The sequence below is a fragment of the Felis catus genome, chromosome B1 (genome assembly GCF_018350175.1).
Source record: "Felis catus isolate Fca126 chromosome B1, F.catus_Fca126_mat1.0, whole genome shotgun sequence".
NCBI classification, from domain to species: Eukaryota; Metazoa; Chordata; class Mammalia; order Carnivora; family Felidae; genus Felis; species Felis catus.
The window spans coordinates 98951513-98973512 of NC_058371.1; the positions used below are offsets into that span (position 1 = coordinate 98951513).

The following is a 22000-nucleotide window of genomic DNA, read 5'->3' on the forward strand; positions in this document are numbered from 1 at the left end:
ACTCTGTTAAGCGTCTGCCTCTTTTTTTTTTAATTTCTTTTTTAATGTGTAGTTATTTTTTAGAGACAGAATGCCAGAGGGGGAAGGTCAGAGAGAGAGGAAGATATAGAATCTGAAGCAGGCTCCAGTTTCTGAGCTCAGCACAGAGCCCGATACAGGGCTCGAACCCGCAGACAATGAGATCATGACCTGAGCTGAAGTCGGACACTTAACCGATTGAGCTGCCCGGGAGCCCCAAAGGTGTCTGACTCTTGATTTGGGCTTGGGTCATAAGCTCATGGTTTGTGAGTTTGAGCCCTGCATCAGTCTCTTCATTGACAGCTTCAGAGGCTGCTTAGGAGTCTCTGTCTCTCTCTCTCTGCCCCTCCGTACTCTCTCTCTCTCTTTCTCAAAATAAATAAGTAAACTTAAAAATTTTTAATTAAAAAATAAATGAAAATATTGAACTCATGTATAACACTGGTGTATACCTTTTGGACTGATAAACTGTTAAAACTACTGGCTTGGCTCGGTAGTAGTTACCATATATATTAATGATGTGACATTTCACACAAAGTTATCTTTAAGGAGTATTTACTAAATTAATTTAGACTTTTTATTTCACACTGAAAGCTCTAATACATATATGCTAAAATATATTTTATCTCTAGTCTTGTTTTTCCTAGGGGAACGTAAATTCAGTCATCTTGAAATGTTAGTCCTTTTAAAATTAAATCTATAACAGGGGCACCTGGGTGGCTCAGTCGGTTAAGCATCTGACTTTGGCTCAGGTCATGATCTCACGGTTCGTGGGTTCCAGCCCCACGTTAGGCTCTGTGCTGACAGCTCAGAGCCTGGAGCCTGCTTCAGATTCTGTGTCTCCCTCTCTCTCTGCCCCTTCCCCACACAGGTTCTATCTCTCTCCGTCTCTCAAAACTAAATAAACATTAAAAAAAATTCTTTTAATTAAATCTATAACATAAAATAGGGAAAAAGTGGATTGCTGCATTGCCAATTCAAAATTTTGAAGTCATTTTCACTTATTGCAGATTAATTTTACTATAATGTTGAATTCAAAAAAATAATAAAAGCATTTTAGTGAAAATAGTGCTTTATTCTTAGATGGAATGTTAAAATCACGTGATGATATATTTTATTTTCCATTATAAATAAAATATTTAAAAAAGGCATAACTTTCAGTGGTTTAGGCCAGTTATATTTCTCATCAGCCTTGATGTTGGTAAACATTGTGACAATGACATGTAAGACAGAAGTTGTGCTCCAGGCCCTTTTGATCTTTCATTTCCTTAAATTGATTTTAATTGATCTGATAAACTATTGATGATATTAGCCAATTTAGAAATTTCCAGAAACAGCCTTGAAAACAACAGCAACAGCAAGAGCTAAGTGATCAGAGACCTGGGCCGTGTTGCCACTCTAAACCCATGGGTCTTGCGTGGTCACGTGCTTTTCCTGACATGGTGCTCATGGAGGCATTTTCAGTGTGCATTTCAGCACTGAAAGAAAGTGCTGTTCTTCACAACACAGGTGCAGGAAGAGACCCAAAAACAAAGACTGTATTCCAGGCCATTCAATAAACTATTGCAGGGGCTGAATAAAATTCTGAGGTCATGATTTTTACACGTGAACGTGCAGCTCACTACTCACTGTTAATTTTGGAGGGTGTTTACCTTGTCAGTTTGCCTATAATCCCTCCCCACATTCACCACAGTGCATGATGTTCTGTCACTTCTGTAGTTCAGTAAAGTAAGTATTAAACTCTATTTCAAGTGAGACTTTCATTCCATTCATTTCTGATTTGTTTTGCTCCAAGTATTGTTCTTGCTTCAGTGGAAAAGATTTTTAAGCGGAACCAAAGACTAGAAGTTTTCTTATAAAAATCCTATCTTATTCCAAAATTGGGATTGATTAATCAAAGGAATAATAATTCTCTATCTCACAAAGAACTCTTAGAGAATTAGAATACAGGATCTTGGCATCATGTTCGGAGGCCTTAACCCTTAGCTATAATGATGGTTATCATTTTTGCTTTTAGCTCTGTTCTCAATTATAGCATTTATATCCTTGAGGACATCTTAAGCTGCTTCAGAGTTTCTTGAGAAAAGAAAAGTATTCTGTTTTGAGTTACTCAAAGCAATCAGCATATTCCCATATTTGGCACATAGTTGGTTCATAATACTAAAATTCATAAAAAGATACTAAATCATGTTGGCTCATCACAGGTGACAAAAAAAAAAGAAAGAAAATTAGATTAGTGTCTTACACTCAGTCTCTAAACTACACTGTAGGAATGTTATAATTTCGATTAAACCCACATTTTATTTCCTATTCTGAAACAAAAAAATAATCTCATCATTATTAAATGACAAAATAATTCTGGCATGTATCTCAATCTGTTGGTATTAATTTAAAAATACTGTACTTACTAAATCGTTTACGTATTTCATGCACTAAAAACTTTTACATACTGTTAAAATTTTCAGTACAGCACAGCCAACGTTAGCGGATAATATTCTGAACAAATATTCGCTATGGTGCAGATATTTAATAGCAAAAAGTTCTGAGATTGTGAGGCAATTTGCAGAAATCCAATTATTTCAGATGCAACTCTTTGTACACAAATGAATCTTGTTCTGGACTAGTCCCTTCTGAATTGTTTCACTCTTGGTGACTATTTAAAAGTAGAGGTTTGTCTTGGCCAGGATAACATGTAAAAATGTGTTTAGAATTTATGCAGCAGAGTGATCAATAAATTAAACACAGGTATGTGTAGCAGAGATATCAGTGTCATTTTTCCGACCCACCATCCGACCTAGAAAATTTGGGGCTGGGTCCTTGGAGAAAATGAGAGCCAGACATTTTTCCATAATTAGCTTTAATTCATTGCTGTTCCTAAAACTCTAAGCCTGGTCTAAAGCTAGCCTTGAGTGAGCATACTCTGCTGGGGATGTCCAAACATTTATTGCCTGAAGGCTTAAACCAGGTTCATAACAAACTTAATCCCCAAAGACCCAACCTCGTCTAGACTCATTAGGCTCTAGGGAATTTCAAGAACTCTGACAGGTAGGAATGTACTAACATGACCTTAAAATATCTGCTCTGGCAATTATCCATACTCAGGTTTTTTAAAAGAAAATGATGCTTCTCGTTTGTAGTTCAACTTGCAATACCCCTGTTGACAAGCAGAGATTATTCAGGTTGGGCGTAAAAGAGTAAAGAAAGATGAAAATACACTGTGAATGCAAAGTATTTTAAATAAATATTTTAATTCTATTGTTGGCATTTACAAGTAGAAAGCATACAGTATGTTACAAATATCAAAATGTGAAAAATATGAACGTTACATAAGTAACAAATGTAAAAAAAGTATTTTCTTACCTTCCCTGAAAGTAAGAAAACTTTTCAGCATAGGAAAATATCAGTATCAAAAACACAGCTTAGGTGTAAAAAAAAGTTTTTACACTGTATTCAAAAATGATCTACAAAATGACAGAAAGAAAGAAGAGTTGAAATTTGACTTTATATAAATTATAAAAACTGGGTACTTGGGGTAAACTTCAAATGGCTGAAAAGTCCAATCATAGGCTTTCTTTAGGTCGATTCTTTAAAATTTTAAAAGCATAGAACATTTTTCAATAAATAACTTCTAAAAGTGTCTCTGCAAAGCGCTGCTGAGAACATCATTCCACGGTAGGAAGGGAGCAGTGTTCTAAGGATAATAAGCAGTCATTCTGTTCCTATTGGAAGCCTGATGAAAGTCAGAGGACCATAACTGTTCACAAAGAGAGAGAGAGAGCAAGAGAGAGAGAGAGAGAGATTCGGAAGTTTTAACACAACTTTGTAAGAAACCTCTAAAGTGCTGAACAAAATGACTTCATTTTAGTACCCACTGTCATGTAAAACCTACTCAAATATCAGACATTTCTGAGCAACATCAAATATGGAATCTACAGCTCTGGAAAGTGTTAATACTTAGTCTTTCATTCAAGAAGAGGAAGGCTCTTTCTACACTTTACAAGGATTGGTTAAACCCCAAGGATCTTGCAATGCAAAACATAAGGATGATAACACAATGGAAACAATACACATACCCCACTGTGAAAGCACAAATTCATTTCTGCAATGGCAACGGTATTCATTTCAAAAATCACAAATCAAACATTGGTAAATAAGAAAAAAACTTTCCGAACGCTGCATGCCACATGACTAGTTACAAAATACGATGCATGCAGGAAAAGAAATTCAACCAAGCATATTTAAATTAAAGACTTGTTTGGAGTCTGTTTCAGCAGCATTGTGGTTATTATTTTTTAAAGTTTCCCTCCAACACCAGTCCATACTGGCCTCTTTCGCAAATGGAATACCCCTTCGTCGGCAACCTTATAACGGTTTGAGTGTTCCTTGTTTTTCTGTTTTTCCAATGCCAGTACATAAAGTTCACACATACTGCTCTGATTCCCCATCTTTGGGGACGGGCTTAGCTGTCCCATTCTTGCCTTCTTCGTTTGCTGCTGCTTTTTCTGGGAGAGATGCCAAATCTTTAAAAACATCTACATAATGGCCAAAGCCAGGGCCCCAGTTCAAAAGGTTGTCCCAGTTGAAATTCCCTGCTTGCTGCCCAAGTTTCAAGGGCAGTGTGTTGTCAGCAACCCCTGGTGCTGCTGCCTGTGTGCCCCCAGGTCCTCCCTCAGCCCTTCGGCCATGGTATCTTCTAGGCTTCAGTCTGGCTCCATAATTATCTTCGTCATCTGCATCAGATTCATTGACTTGAGATAATTTGGGCATCCTGGAAGTATATACCATTGGCTTTTCCCTGTCATACTCCATCTCTGAGCAAGTGAAAGACTCATGTGAGTCACTATCAGAAGAAGATTCTGGAGCTGGAATGCCATCTGCTGGGTTCCTTGTTCTGGACAATGGCCTTCTGCAATCCTCTTCTGAAGAAGACCTTCCGTGATCTGCACTGCAGATACTGGGGTTTCTAGGGCGAGGGGTGTTTAGCCTCTCCACCTCTTCAATCGAGAGTCCTACTGGAGGGGAAGATTCCAAAGGAATCTGCCCAATTGGCTGCTTTAAGCGACTCCCTGGTCTAGAACCGTGAGAGGTCATGGCCTGAGGACTCTTACTTCTCCTTCCCAGCCTTGTGGCATAGTTGAAAATGCCAGGTTGGCAGGTATCAGCATGCATTTCCAAAGTATTTCCATCTCTTATAGGAAGATGCAATTCCCTGGCGGGACTGTTCCTATAGAAAGTAGAGGACTTTGAGAAAGGGGCTGGGCTGTGTCGAGACAGGGGGTTGGGGGTTGGGCAAGCTGAATGGCTCAGGGAGCTGGTTCTCAAACCCTGACCGTATGAAGGTTGGTAAGTCAAACTGCTTGCTCCTAAGGGCATGGGGGATTGCCTCGCAAAGCCTAGGGGACTATGCCTCTGGATAGAAAATTTAGGTGTGTGGCTGCGGAACTGCTTGTAGTGTTGGATGATGTCCGCGTCTGAAGGGGCGATGCTGCTGGCGTTGTCGATGTCGTAATGCTCTATCTCTTGCTCCGGCGAAGCCAAAGGGGCGCTGGGGATGGTTTCTGAGCTGTGGGGAATATCAGTCTCATCGTAGATGAGGTAGGGGTTTTCCCGCTCAATGATATCTGGCTTAGGGTTCCCCTCAGGCTGCTTCCTCACAGTCATATCGTCCCCGTAGGGGGGGATATTGTCTGGGTCATCAAAAGCAACGTTCTCGCTTCCCTTCTTCTTCTTCTCCTTCGGTTTCTTCTCCTCTTTGGGGTCTTTTGTCTTCTTCCCCCTGCACTGGTTACACAGAATCAGGCTCAGGACCAGGAGGGCCAGGACTGTCGCACAGCTGCCCACGATGGCAGGCACAGCCCACAGAGGCAGGGAGATCTCTTCGGGACCCTGACTCAGAACACAGACATGCCCTCCAGGGCTTCCAGCTTTGCACACTCTCCCCTGAGGACAGAGGACCCCAAGACAAGCCACCACCGTCTCACAGGTCCTCCCTGTGTGGGACTCTGGGCAACTACATGTGAAGCCAGAGTGCAGGCCCGGCTCGCAGCTGCCCCCATTCTGGCATGGGTGGGAGGCACAGTCTCCAGGGGGAACGCACTTGTAGGCATACCACTGATTAATGCACAGTAAGTCGCCCCAGCAGGGGTTGCTGGCACAGATGTTCGGGCCACGACAGCCAATCTTCACTGAGGGGTCCGTCTTAGAGATGGAGGCCAAGCTATGCTTCCCACTGAAAGGAAGACTTTCTCCACCGTACAGCATAGAGGCAATGCAGCCATCAAAACCTGTAGGGGGGAGAAGGAGCAGTAAGGCATTTTAGAGAAAATGCTGCATTTAAAACACTGCACCACTGAACTATGGTAAAAAGAAGCCTCCCAATCACATCACAAGAGCTAAGAAACCACAGTCTCAGAGCCATCAGCCAGTCCAAAGTCAATAACTCTGTGTGTCTTATGACATAACTTAGTAAGATATATAAGATTTCCATGACAAAAGTATGAAGAGAATTGCTCAGATACTGCTCTTTCTGAAAATTTATAAATGACTCAGACAGGCTAGATTTTCTTTTACTCCCTCTTTTATTAATTTAATTATCTATTTGTCTTATTTTTATAGTATATATATATATCAAGAATTGCATACATAGAAATAAAATGTATTTAAAAAACTTATAAAGAACAAAAAAATAAGTTAATAGCTTTTTTCTCAATTTTTTAAAATTAAAAAATATTTTTAAAGGGAAAGAAAGACAGTGCAAGCAGAGGAGGGGCAGAGGCAGAGAGAGAGAGAGAATCCCAAATAGGCTCCATGCCCAATGCAGAGCCTGACATGGAGCTCGATCCCATGACCCTGAGATCATGACCTGAGCCAAAATCAAGAGTCAGTTGTTTAACCCACTGAGCTGCCCAGGTGCCCCTAGGCTAATAGTTGTAATCATTAGATCATGCATTCTCAATGGAGGTGATACTGCTCCCAAGGAGTTGAACATAAGTTCTTGAAGAGCAAAGGGAAAATCTTAGGTATTACAATGGTTTGCGGTCATCTAGAGGGCGGCTATAGAGTATAACTGTGGCATGAACGCTTCATGAGGTGGGACAGGCAGAGTTAGGAAAACATATCTTAAATGGCTCTTTAGAGGGTAGTAATTATTATTATTTCTTAAGGTTGAGAAACTCTTTGTTGAACTTGAGTGTGTTAATATTGTTAATGCCCCTGTCCTAGAGCCCAAGAATTGATTTTGACACTAACAAAAGAGTATGATCTACTTCGGCTTGTTTCTTAAAACATCCAAATGAATTATCATCCATATTCTAAAATAAGCTAAGTATATAAGAACAACTTGTGACCTGAACTTATACTTTTGTGCCTTACGTCCATCACCCTCCCCTGCATTTTCCAATTTTCTTCGTATTTGATATATCCTTCCACCTTAGTGACATTTCCATCCCTGATACACTTTTTCCATAAGGTTCTGTAACATCTGCTTTTGTTCCTACTCTACAGATTGTTTTTCTATGACTTAGTCTCTTTCATGTTTCATTTTCCTCTCATCAACCACTGACTCCTAGAGTTGCTCAAGCTAAGGCTCCAGGCTTTCTTTTTAATCTACCCCTTCATGTTAGGTTATCACATCCATGACCAGTACATCAGTTACTTGCTTGACTCTGCTAACTCTTAATATGTATTTCCAGCTGGTGTCCATTCCTGATTATAGCCCATCTATCCAAAAGTCTTTCTCAAAGGTGGTGCAAATGCCAGGTGTCCCAAACCACCATTTTGATATTTCCCATAGACAGGCTTCTCTCTCCACTGCTCTGCAGTTTCCTCTTTCAATGGTGCTGCCCTTTTTCTAGTTGACAGGTCAGAAACCATCTTGAATTTCACATGATCATCAACAGTTTGATTTACTCTAATTCCTAAAAAAAATTTCTTCCCCATTTACTTCCCTCTAAACTCCTCTGCCACCACACTAGTCAGAACTCACATAATACCTTGCCTAGATCACTGCAGTATCATCCCAGCTAATTTATGCAAGCCCACGCTTGTCTCCACCAATGCATTCTCCATGTTGTAACCTGGAAGATCGTTAATATCGCTACCTGTCTAGTCTTGACACTCCTAACATAAATTTTTTATTGACTTCCCACTGTCCTGAGAGTAAACCCAAAAATGCAACATGGTCTAGGAGGCCCTGCTTCATTCTTCAACTTCCTTCATTACCTGATGACATCAGTCTCCAATGTGCTAATAGGTCATGTTCTATGATTTTTATCTACTTTTTGTTAAGTTCCTATCAATGTAAATTAATCTTTCATACTCTCCCATCTTCATCGTCACAGTTCATTTTAAGTACCAATAGTCAATTTCCCATGGAAATTTCCCTTTCTCATTTTTTGGAAATCTCTTAGAATTCTATATTCCTTCTTCACATCCTTTTTCATATTTTAAAATAATACATCTAGTTGTATAATGGTTTGATCAATGTTGCCTTCCTTACTTGGCCATGTTTTGTATGAGGAGAGTAGCTATTTATTTAGCCCACCATTGTACTCCCAATGCCAAGTACAGGGCTCAGTAATATCTGCCATGTGAATGGACACATGAATGAATGGATAAATAAATGTTTGGTGGACAAGGGAAGAACCATGGGATGAATTATGAACTTGGTAGAACAAATGTAAATGACTAAAATAAAGTAAGTGATGACCAATAGTTTATTATAGACTTCTTTTTGTTTGTTTTATTTATTTTTGAGAGAAAGAGAGAGAGAAGGAGAGAGTGAGCATGGGAGGGACAGAGAGAGAGGGAGACACAGAATCTGAATACAGGCTCCAGGCTGTGAGCTGTCAGCATAGAGCCTGACATGGGGCTTGAACCCACAAACTGCGAGATCATGACCTGAGCCGAAGTCGGACACTTAACCGACTGAGCCACCCAGGTGCCCCTATTATAGACTTCTTAAAGATAGTTATAAGAGACTTAGAATAGTCATAATGGGTATTATCAGCAGTCCAACTACTTTTATAGGAATAATTTTACCTTTCCTTTGCTCAACGCAAGCATTTTTTACCTGTGTGGGAATCTCGATGAGCTTGATTGGGTGGAATTCCTCCAAGAGATATAGTGAGTACATCGAGGCCACCAAAATCCTGTGTAGGGTGGATGATATCTCTGTTATATATTCTGTCGATGGACAGTACTGTGGCTGTTCCATTTTTTCCGATTAGAAAAGTATGCCAGTGGCCATCTGCAACATAAACTTCAGGAATATTTCTCTCCACTTTCCCAGCAATTCCTGCATCTGATGTAAAATGTACTTTGCCATTTTTAATCTGGAAAATGTATTAAAATAATGTACAATTAAGCTATGATGTGCTTGAGTAAAAATAGAATAGAAATGAAATGAAACTTACAATATTGATCAACTGAAAGCTAACAGGCTAGCTGAAGAGTCTGGCTATATCAGAGTATACTTACCCATACTTCCCCTACAAATTTAGGTAACATATACCTTCATATTTAATAGTTTTAATAGTTTTCAAGTTGTTATTATATTTATACCTAATTTTTTAAGATGCCTAAAATTATTTTCTGGAACACAGCTGAGATAATAATGGAGTGAAAACCCATTTCAAGATAAGTAAAATATACCTTTTTGTAATTACTTATAATTTAATCACAACGGCAAGTATAGAGAATCAATCAGTTTAGTAAATGGTCCACAGTGATCAAAAAATGTTAAAACTACTTGCAAAAAAAGAAGCATCAATGCTTAGGCAAAAATGAAACATAGTTGGAAAAGTAGACAAAAAGAAATTCTTTTATATGTTATCTATTATGCACTGGAATTTTAGAAGAAAACATGCCTATTGTTTATATCATTTATTCAGATGAAAAGTATGAGTGAATTCTTAATAATGAGGTGTCTGGGAAAGTCTTCACTTAGACTGCCTTCTACAATTTATCTAAGGGATATTTGGTTTCTTTGACTTTGCCCAGTAGAACATTGGGTAACAGGATGCTCCTACTCCAGTTTCCAGCTACCAAGTTTCCAGTATTCTGAGGAGACACTTTAGAAAATGAAATAATTTATGAGGCAACATGAACATTTGGTTCAGAGAGCATAATCCCATCATGCTGCCAGACAGAGCTGGTGCCTGGGCTGGGGGATGAAGTGGCACTGTGTATCAAATGACAGGAATGAATGGATGGATCAGTGATTTTGTCACTCGGATCAGATGCTATTTCTACATGCAACAAACACATCTGGTAGAACTAAAAGTCAGTTCATTTTTACTCTGTGGAAAATATGCCTAACACATTTACATACGTTACTCATACTGTAAGATTTTATTTAAAGAGTCTCTCTAGATGGTAATATAATTCAGTACCAAATTCAGATGGGAAAAGAAAAGAGAGTTGTGGTTAAATGACAATAACATTTCATCAAGTGAGCAATGTCTCATGAAACACACATTGAAAATAGCAGCCCGTCATTGGTGATACCTAGAGTCCTTTTGGAAAGAAGCCGTGAGAAGAGCCCTCTCCCGGCACTGTGTTTCCCTCCTACCTGATCAAACCCTGGAATCCTTCTATTTGACCAAATCTGATGAGAGTCTTTAGAATACACCATAGAGTAGGGTGAACAAGAACCTAAGTGCCCATTGTAACATTCCTGATGTTCTGCTTCTCCCCACTAATACTCTATTCAGCTCTTGCATCCTTCCTAACTTCAAAACATCATGCTCACTTTTTATGTTCATTTTTGCTTGGTTTTATTTATCCATAGATTTATTTATTTATTTATTTATTTATTTATTTTTGATCTAGACCTCCGAATCCCTCATCCCAACTCTGTACAATACATCTAGCCCCACTTAAAAATAAACACAAACAAACAACAACAACAAAAAAACCCTAAACATCAAGAAAACAGGATTAATTTGGAACAGAAATAGAGTCCGTAATCTTACATTATTACAGAGCTCTAAATATGGAGATACACAAAATGCCATAAAAGAAGGGAGGTTGGCAGAACACTTTAAATATACCTTCAGCACAGTTAGACATGAGTATGCTTCCTTCTGTTTTTCAATCTAATATTCTCTCTACCTAATGCCTTTTTTATCTGAACAGATTCTATCTATTCTACATATTCTCCTCTCTCTTCACATTGCTATTGCTACTCACTCTTGACACTCCCCCAAACCATTGGAAATCTCATTTACCCAACTCTCTTTTCTATGTTCAAAATGATCATCTTGATTCCTGTGTGTGTGAGAGAGAAGAAAGATGGATTGATGCAGAGAATGAAGAACAAAAGAAAGAAAGGAAGAAATAAAGGAAGGAAGGAAGGAAGGAAGGAAGGAAGGAAGGAAGGAAGGGAGGAAGGAAGAAACTGTCAGAAAGAAACTGTCAGAAAGTGAGCCAAAAGAAAGAAGGAAAAAAACCAGGCCCTTACTCACCGATAAACTAAATGAAAAGTAACAGTTCCTTCTGACTAGCTTCCTAGCCTGTGCAAGTAGATCGTATTCCTGTCATCCGAATAATTTGCCTGCTTCCTTACAATAGCCATTCTCTTTCCGTCTATTTTGTTCTCTTTATTCACTGGTTTTTTAATCTACTTACTTTACCTGCCAACCCCCTTAATCTCTGAAAAGCTGCTTTTCAAAATATTCATAGAAAAGAAATGTGCATTTTGGTCTGCATTAGTCATTATTTTTATTCATTAGCATTTACTTTTCCTTCAGGAAAAAAATCTCTTTCTAAGTGCTTGCTACCAATGTAAGAATATCTGGAGAAGTTGAATGCTGCCGTCCTGTTGGAAATGCAAGATTTTATGGTGACAAAAATGGATCCTGACATTCAGCTTCTTCCTTAAGGAAAAAAAAAATATTCTCTCTCTGATTTCTTCAACCACATTGTATTTTGTACCTCTTGGCTTAAAGAGATAATGTACAGAAATATTTCATATGTCATTTAAATGGCACGAGGACTTGAAAGCAGCTTAACAGATAATGCACAGACCTCAATGTTAAAGCCTCTCAACGCATACAAAAAGTGTTTCTTGTGGACTGTGAAGCTTTACTTCTTTCTGTACTTCCACTTTCTTTGGTTCTGATACACTTTCCAATACAAATTATAAACACCAAATAAAATCATAATATAATGACATAGATGCTTTGTTTTGCAGTAGCTTTATTAATTTTGAACCGGGCTCCTTGGTTGAATATGGAGGTAAACTTATAACGGGAAGATGTTCTTTTGTACTAGATTAGAGCGGAGTTGTTCAACTTCGGCACTATTGACATTTTGGACCAGATTCCTTCTTTGTTTCGGGGTGCTGCGTTGTGCAATGTAGGGTATTTAGTGACATATCTGATCTCTACTTACTAGATGCTGGTAGCACCCCCTCCCCATTGTGATAATAAAATATGCCTCCAGACATTGTCAAATGTCTCCTGGGGGGAAGAGAGGGTAAAATCGTCCACAGTTGGGAATGACTGGACTGTGAGGACTAAGATTTTTAAAAATATTTTTTGTACTACTTCCTAAAGATATGTGCATGCAGCATAACAACCAGAGTTGACTTGGATGGAGAGAAATTTTAAGAATAAAAAGGCTGAAGTTCAGAGGTGAATGTCTGTTTTATTTTTAAATATTATATGTGAGTTAAATGGAGTAATTCTCTATGCATATTGCTTTTTTCTTCATGAACTAAGCTTTTAGTAATGTTCAAAATATTAATTTATAGGTGAAGAGAATACAGGATGTCTGAGTTTATTTTCTTCAGAATTTACCAAAATTCATGTAAAAATTATGAGTGGAATTATAATATCAAAATGATATTAATCAAAATCAGTCAAAAGAAACTGATGATTTAAAAGGTGAAGTCTTATTTGTGGGAAAGAAAGCAGACTAATATAATAGTCTTAGAATTAAGAAGCTAAAAGCTGAAGGAAAATGCATATCCTGGGAAATTATTCACTGGGTTAGCATATCATTTATAGTTTAAAATATGATGTAAAAGCCTAATGATAAATCAATACATTGTTCTCATAAAACAGAATGTTTAAAAACAATGTTTTTAGAAATTATTTGGGGAAGTCAGGGGGAATTTAACTTACAATAATTCCAAAGATACTTAATTTCACAGGGTTTACCTAGATAGTTAATTGACTATATGCTCCAGAATAAAGCCAGATAACTTAAAAATATTTTTTTCTTATTCTTGTCCCACCAATTAATGTAAACATATCAGTGTTTGGAATAGTTTCTGGAACTTTTTTTTTCACTTCAAAAGCACATTATCTTTTTGTTTTACTTTGTTTAAAAGTAGAGAAAGAAAAGCAATATAAATTTTTATTTGACAAAATAGATTGCAACAAATTCTTTCTATGCTGGCCTACCTAGCAGTGGTCTTTACTCTAAACCAAGACAAAAGTGTTTAGAAAGCAAACCATTCAGATCTTTGTTACTCTGGCCAATGCCTGGGGAATAGTTAAGATAGATGATATTGGAATAGTGCCCAGTATTAGTCGGAACTCTAATGGGTTGTAAAGAAAAGGACAGAAATTATGGGCAAAGTGATTTAAATCATGACACAGCAGGCGGTCTAATCAAATGAAGTCACCATTAGCTTTTATCTTACCTTCACAGTAGTGTAATTGCTGCTTTCTTGGATATGGATTAAAATGCCATTCTCGCTTCTTGTTCTGAATTTTATTTCCAGACTGTTCACACCAAAAGGCTCCAACATGGCACCTCGTATGCTCTGTCTTAACAAATATTCCCGCTTCTCATTCTGACTCATGTGGTAATCCAAGCGCCCTTTGCCTTCTAATGATAACGCAGTGTCAGGAGTAATAGCTGAAAGGCAACGAAGAAAGGGAAAAATGAATGCATCCATTTGGCTTCTGAAGAAGTTTTTATAAGTGACAAAAATTATAAAAAAGGGCAATAAAATATCAGGTTTTTGGAATCCATATTCCCCAATCCTCCTCTTGGGAAAAAAAAAATTCCATTTGTGAATTACTGTATAAGGTAATTTCAAATGCTTAAATCAAAATCAGAATCAATCATTTGGGTAATATTCAATAAAATATTTGGTATAGCAGGGGCGCCTGAGTGGCTCAGTTGGTTAAGGGTCCGACTTTGGCTCAGGTCATGATCTCATAGTTCGTGAGTATGAGCCCCGCGACTGGCTCTGGGCTGACAGCTCAGCCTGGAGCCCACTTCAGATTCTGTGTCTTCCTCTGTCTGCCCCTCTGCTGCTTTCACTCTCTCTCTCATTGTCTCAAAAATAAATAAACATTAAAAAAATTGAAAAAAATATTTGGTATAGCATATAAATCATGAATACTTATAGAGATACCACCTGTTAAAAACATGAAGTTGCAAATGTGTTTATAATAAGTGTTACTTTATTTCCAAAATTTATAAATGTGTTCAGAGTTGAATGATTTGTAATCATAAGTCTCTAACATGTTAGAAATTTGTACAAAGAAGTGAACAAATACTTAATTTGTATTAATTTTATTATTAGCAATCATCATATAATCATGTTGAATTTAATTTATCATTATGTGTAACTGTAATGTATAATTATAATTTATCATAATTTGGTAAAATGTTCACACTACTGAACTTTAGAAGTTTGTTATCATAACAGTTAATATAGCTAAAGAAAAGACATAAAGCAAATGAGCTCAAAAGGGTTTCAGCACTGAATAGTATACTTTATAGAGCTAACTTTTATAGTATGTGCATTATATCTCAATTAAAAAAAAAGAACCTCAGACATCTCTCAAGCCGATGACTCATTTCATGTTCCAGGCATAACTGGATTCTTACTTATAAATACTCATTACTTAATGAAAAAACTATCTGACAACATACTTTTTTGTTGTTTTGATGTTATCCTAACTAATTCAATATGATTATATCTTCTGCTAGTAAGATTTTTTTGACTACAGTATATCCTTAATGTGATCATGAATTTATATTCATTCTTATAATATAATTAGGACTCCTTGGGAAGTGGTCAAATAACTGCAATGATCTGAGTATTAACCATATACTTGAAAATAAGGCAAATTTTCTAGAAGAAACTCCATTAGGGTTAGTTAGTGGGATGTACAGCTTGAAATTAGAGAATGCCATGTTCTAATGATGGCTTGAGCGCCTCTAACGTCTTATTAAAAAATAGTAGTAGGGTTTAAAAAACAAATAAGTATACAAAGATTTAAAAAGTAAGACTCAAAACCAATTCTAATAATTGTAGATTAAAATGCAAATATCACCCTTAAGTGTAATAGATTATACTGCCATTGTATGATGGTTTGAACTCAGTGTTTAGGCATTTATTATTTACATTTTTCTACCACATACAAAATATTTACTGGAGAAATATTCCTTAAAGGCAGATAATATTAGACCCAAACCTGAATATAGTCCTTGGCCTTGTATTTGTATAGCATTCCTATAAATTAGCTTTGCTAAATTCATAAATTCATAAAATGGAAATTAACAACTTAGTAAATAATTCTGAAAGAATATCACTCTTCCTCAGGTTAAAAAAATAAATGTAAAATGTCACTATAATTTCTAATTGTTACCCATTTATTATTTTCAACATTTAGAATGAAAAAGTTTCTTTGAATATAATTACATATTTAAGTGCATATATTTACACTTTTCATGATTACTATAATTTCCAGTGAAAGAGAAAACAGCTTGCATACATTTTTCACAGTATTTCCCAGTTAGTCCTTCTTTGCAATGACACTGCTGCCATGACCAGTAATCCGTACATATGCCACCATGTTGGCAGGGGCTGTGAGTACAAGCACCTTCTAGTCTGGGACATCTAAAATGAAATAATAATAAAGACTCATAAGGCACAAAATAAAGTGTGGGGGATTTGTTAAAACTAGATACAAGCTTTTATTAACTTGCTTAGTTTCATGCACTCACTTCTTGGAAACTCAAGTTACAACTATATTTGGGGCATCTAGTCAAACTAGGAGCTGTAACACAGGGCTTGCCTCATTCAAAAAGGAGAAAATTAAACCAAATAACATCTTACACAATACAGAAAAAGAGGTGATAATTTCTTTTTTAAATTAATTCTTATTTGAGTAGGACATCTTTGGTTAATGTAATCTAAGGCCCCCATATTTATTTGCTTATACATCTCCTCCAGACAACTCATCAACTGATGTCTATTAAATGTCTACCATATGCCAATTACAAGCATACTATTCTAAGCATGGGGGCAAAGTGTTGAAAAATCCACATGTCATGGAGTATTTATTTTTCCTTGTGTAGGAGGCAGTCAAAAAACAAAACAAAACAAAACAAAAATTAGGTAAATATGTAATATGTTAGAACAAAGAAAGTTCTTTGGAAAATTAAGATAGACAAAGGGTATCGAGAGATTTTTTTTTTTAGGATGGAGGGTAGATTCATCAGCGAAGGAAGGACATATTTTTGTAAAGACCTAAACAAATTGAGAGAATGAAGAATATTTGGTAGAATATTGGTAGAATTTGGTAGAAACAGCAAGTAAGAAAGTTAAATTGTACCTAATATGTTTGAGGAACACCGAGGGGCCCACTATGGTTGGAGCAGAGTGAACAAGAAAAAGAAGCATATGTAAATACAGTGAGAAAATGGAGAAAGAGGCTAGATCATGAAGGCCTTGTAAGTCAGGGTTAGGACGAACATCTGTTTTTAAATGTCATTCTGGTTGTTGGTAGATTGTTTGTGAAGTATGTCAGAAAGAGAAGAATCAAAGGTAAGTCTAAAAGGTTTGGCTGAACAGTTTTGGCTGATTGACTTATCATTATTTAAGACAGAGAGAACTGTGGAAGAAATAGATTTAGAAGGAATCGGGAAAGAAAGCCACGAATTCAGTTTTAAACTTAAGTGTGAGATATTTGTTAGAAAGACACATAGGATATTGGGTAGTCCGTTGGATAGAAGGGCCTAAAGTGCAGAAGAAAGGCCAAGTTGAAGATAACCATTTAAGAGTCACCATTTTTAAAGTTAGTACTTAAAACCAAGGCTATAAAACATGATTTAAAGAATGAATATATATACAAAAGAGAAGGGGTCAACCAGATGAGAAAAAGAATCAGAGTAGAAAACCAGGATTGTACCATATGCTGATAGAGGTATTTTTAGGGAGAGGAAGTAATGAACATTGGAATTCAAAGAAGATGAGAACTGACCATTGATTTTAGCAACACAAAGGTTATTGACCACTTTGACAAAGAACAATTTTTCAAAAAGAGAGAGGATGGTAATTAGAGAGTAAAATGGGATTAATAAAGTTTTTACAAAAATAAAACGGGAGAAATAGCAGCATGGATTTAAATGAGAAAGACATGCCAAGGAGACAGCTGGACTATTGTTTTTAGAACATTGCAGGGGACTGAGCCTTTTACATAAAAGGGGTGTCTTTATGGGAATAGGAGCAGTTCTTTCATAGTAATAGGATGCAATGTAGACCATGGGATGCACACGTGCATGGGCAAATGTGGAGGAATAAGCTTTTGGAAGTTTTCTTTTGATTGCTTCCATTTTCTGAGCAAGGTAGGAAGCAAATTCATTAGCTGGGAAAGATGGTACAGGAGTGATATTTGGGGTCTGTGAAAAGGGGAGGCTGGAAAGTAATTGAGAAAAGTGAGCAAATGATTAAACTGGGGAATAGAATATGTTGCCATGCAAAATCATGGCCGCATTAGAGATTAGTAATCACGAATTTGAAGACAATGAACTCCTCCAGAGCAAGAATCTGCCTTGTTCATTTATTTGTAACTAACCTCAGTCCAAGTGCCTAGTTCAAGACTTAGCTTTGCTACTCACCAGCTTGTTGACTTTGAGAAAATTTTTAAAACACTGAGTAGCTCAGAAATAAATATTATCTATCTCATAAAATGGTTGTAAAAGTTAAAATAGACTAAAAATATTAAGAATAGTATTAACCACAGGGCTTTTAATATATTAATAAAATTAGAAACAAGTAAAGTGTATAATAATAGGTAAAATAGGGCACATTCATATGATGGAACAGCGGGCAGTCATGAACCTCACAATGAGGTTAAGAGTGTTTGTCTCTGGGTGGTGCATAGGATACTTTATATTTTTCTGAATTTTCCAATTTTCATTATGAATAAGATTAATTTTTAAAATAAAGTGTGTTATTTTCACAATTCCAAAATCATTGCAGGGAACCTTAACCAATAAGCACATAGGAGGGACGCCTGGGTGGCTCAGTCGGTTGAGCGTCCGACTTCAGCTCAGGTCATGATCTCGCGGTCCGTGAGTTTGAGCCCCGCGTCAGGCTCTGGGCTGATGGCTCAGAGCCTGGAGCCTACTTCCGATTCTGTGTCTCCCTCTCTCTCTGCTGCCCCCCCCCCCGTTCATGCTCTCTCTCTGTCTCAAAAATAAATAAATGTTAAAAAAAATTTTTTTAAAAATAAGCACATAGGAAAATAAAATGTTTTACAATTAATCAAATTATTGCTTGTTAAAGGTGTACTAAGGTATATTTTGAAAATATATGTTTGTATGTAAAGCTATTTAATACCAAATGTTTTTTGTATACATTATTACTAACATTTATTTATACATCATTATGTGGCAGATACTTTTCTATGTGATTCATCTACTTGTTATTATAATCTTCACAACTGTTTTGAAGCATATATAGGCATAAAAGCATACGTATATTTTTCTTACACTCCAGAAAATAAGAGTTAATTTTCTAAGTAAATATCACATTTTATACCAAACAGTAAATATTTAAATTTAATAAGTTAATTAATTCAAATAATTTCTGTGTTAACTGTAAAAGTTAGCTAGTGGTAATTAAATTAAATAAGTAATTAAATGAAATGAATATTTAAAATTCAAAACAATGTAAAACATTTGATACTTTTAGAACTGTGGTCACAATAATTTCAGCTTTGGATGCTCAATTATCATGCATTTTGTTCATTTTTATTTAAAATAATAAGAAATAAAATTGTCATACTGATCTAGGATGCCTTGTGCTGCCAGAGCTTGGCTGGGTTCCAGAGGCCTTCCATTGACTGCAAACTCCATTATGCACCCAACAAAATCATGGCTTTCCACGTGTCCTCTCCTCTGAAGGATCGGATCTAGGGATCTGATACCTCCAACTGTGACTCGATTTGGCTGAACGTCAAGAGTCCTACATGAGAAAGCAAAGATAAGTATATTAGCTCCAACATGATAGATTTCAGTAGAATGTTTAGCTTTAAAAAGAGTGAATATAACTTTCTGGCATGTGTTATAGCGTGGTAAATTTGAATGGAAAATATTACCTATTGATGCATATTCCCTTACAGATTTCTACAGGATTATTAGGTTTTCAAGGCATGAAAAATAACAAAACTTATGGAAGTGACATTTTCAGTTAGCCAAATGGGATATATAAAACAATGCTGAATTAGCAAGAAGCAGCATAACATCAGAGAGAAGATGAAGTGCAGCAGAAATAGTGATTATATTAATGTTAAATTAATTAATGTTAGATAATATTAATGTTAGATTATACATTTTTCTCCCCCACAAGATGATAATAATGCCGATATGTTAATTAATATCATTGATGATATGTCAATATTTATTTTTCTCTGTTGTTATTTCTGTTAACATCACTTAGGTTTTAGATGGCATAATTCTGTATCTCTTCCTGAGGTGCCATTGAAAAGTATCTGTGGATAATACAACTTCCAAAGGAGGTAAAGACTGGGATCTTTAGTCTAGCCTTGCAGGACCCAGGTCATAGGCAACAATTTCATGATCTACTCAAAGAGCACAGGCTATGTTAGTCTTTGCTTCCTCTATTTGTCCTCATCTCTCCCATCTCGTGTCACACCATTTTTACATATTTTTTATACTCATTATTAACTTTTTATTTACAGAGTAAAAATTCCTTTGGAGAGCATAAAATATTGTAAACTCTCATAACACTTAGCATAATAAAATTATTTTTAAATGTAGAATTTCCTTTTTAAGGTCAAGTAATAGTAAGATCAAACAAATAATTTTACTTACCAGTCATCTGAAACTGCCACATTACTGACAGTGCAATACCCTGGTTCTTGGTTCTCAGAACAAGAGTCCACAGTTAAGGAAGCTGCCTATAAAGTAGAAGAAGGAAACATTCATCCTGGGTTCTGCTGTCCCTATTGTCCTTTTCGGCCAACACCGCCCAGTACTTGTTTCTACATGGACATGATTTTGAAGTTGTGATAACATTTTGGCTTAGTATATTATGACATAATACACCTATAATATCAAATTTGGGGCACATATTTCTTTTACATGTCTAAAACTGTGACATTATTACATATAAGAAGTGGGAAGTACTTTGAAAAATCTTCACTAGGGCCCTTGTGTGTAAGTGAAAAACCGATAGGGCACCTGGGTGGCTCAGTGAATTGACAGTCCAGCGCTTGATTCTGGTCAGGTCACAATCTCACAGTTTGTGAGTTTGAGCCCCGTATCGGACTCCATGCTGACGGTGCAGACCTGCTTGGGATTCTCTCTCATCTAGTTGATATTTTCAACTAGAGAATATCACATAGATATTTATGAATGACTCAACTAGGAAAAAAAACACTTTAGATAGTGGCATAATATTTTGATAAATCTTAACATAATTTTCTGATTTTCTAAAAGCTTCATGATACAGAACGTCTGAGGGGAAGTTTTATTTGAATAACACCCTATGCAATTTAATCGTCAGAGTTAAATGTGCTTTCTCGTACTGTTGAATTTTTCTACCAGTACTGCTGTAAATTGACATGTTTGTATCCTGTCTATTCAGTGATTCAAAGCTGAGAAGTTAATGATTTTGCCAGTTTCTAACAAAATCCCTTTGAACTGTAGAAAATGACAGATTCAAAATCCAGTAGGGGCCTTCTTTTGGGTATTTTCTAAAATGGGAAGATACTTTTTTCCTCTGACTGAAGTACTAATGACAAAGGTATTTTTTTCCACATTTGGTATTATTTAAAACTTGATAGCCACATACTACAAATGAACTGAAAGAATTTTTTTTCTATCACTTTTGGCATACACATAGTACCTCTTTTTTTTTTTTTTTTTTTTTTTTTTTTTTTTTTTTTTTTTTTGCTTTCCCTCTTACTCCCAAGTCCTAAATTTAGGTAGAATTAAATGGTCATAAAATTTAAAGGGGCCTTGGAAGTCATCAGATAAAATCACCTATTCTACATAAATGGCTGTTGACAATATCTTAGCAATATAGTTATCTCCCACCTGCTATGCCCCATTAGGATGCTGTCATTATTAGGAAATCATTGTGGCTAATGTAAGCCCCAATATGCAATATCGATACCAGACTCCATATGCTTGTTCTAATTCTGTCTGTTTCAATAATGCCAGAGTAAATGGATAATCAGGAATATTGGACTTTTCTAAATTTGTATTCTCCTAAAGGTCTTCCTCTGAGAATACTAGTTTGGTATTAGGCTGGTTTAAAAAAGCTCAGGCAGGAAGGTGCATACTAACTTATTACTAACCTAAAAAATTATTACTGCCAAGATTTGCTTGTTATACCCCTATTAGAATTCACTGAAGTCAGTATGATTTTTTAGGCACTACTCATAATTAAAATTTATTGAGATTAAAACATTTTTTCTAACCTCAAAAGGATGTATGGAGCCATGTTTTTGAAAACTCAGGATGACTAACATTCAACAAGCACCTATTTAATATCAAATATTTAAAAATATATAAAATATATACATTTTAATAAAGGAAACTATATGTAAAATATATAACAATATATAAAATTTTAGATATAATTTATATTAATCCTTGCAATAATACCAAAATGTGGAGATATTATTCCCATTTATAGACCACATTTTGATTTTCTGCCCAACCCCTTTTCAAAACACAACCCATCTTGAATTATTAT

The 22000-nt window shown here is 36.2% G+C and overlaps 1 protein-coding gene across 2 annotated transcripts in view; it reads right to left on the bottom strand.

The window, feature by feature from the left end:
* Positions 1-3247: 3247 nt before the first annotated feature.
* Positions 3248-22000, bottom strand: part of FAT4 (FAT atypical cadherin 4) — a 175603-nt gene continuing 156850 nt past the window's right edge. For both annotated transcript variants that reach the window (XM_045055890.1, XM_011281676.3), the window contains 6 exons: positions 20110-20195; positions 19061-19240; positions 15762-15886; positions 13670-13887; positions 9089-9350; positions 3248-6302 (listed from right to left, as the gene is read on the bottom strand). In XM_045055890.1, the coding sequence (XP_044911825.1) occupies positions 4438-6302; positions 9089-9350; positions 13670-13887; positions 15762-15886; positions 19061-19240; positions 20110-20195 (2736 nt within the window). In that variant the 3' untranslated portion in view covers positions 3248-4437. The remainder of the gene's footprint in view (positions 6303-9088; positions 9351-13669; positions 13888-15761; positions 15887-19060; positions 19241-20109; positions 20196-22000) is intronic.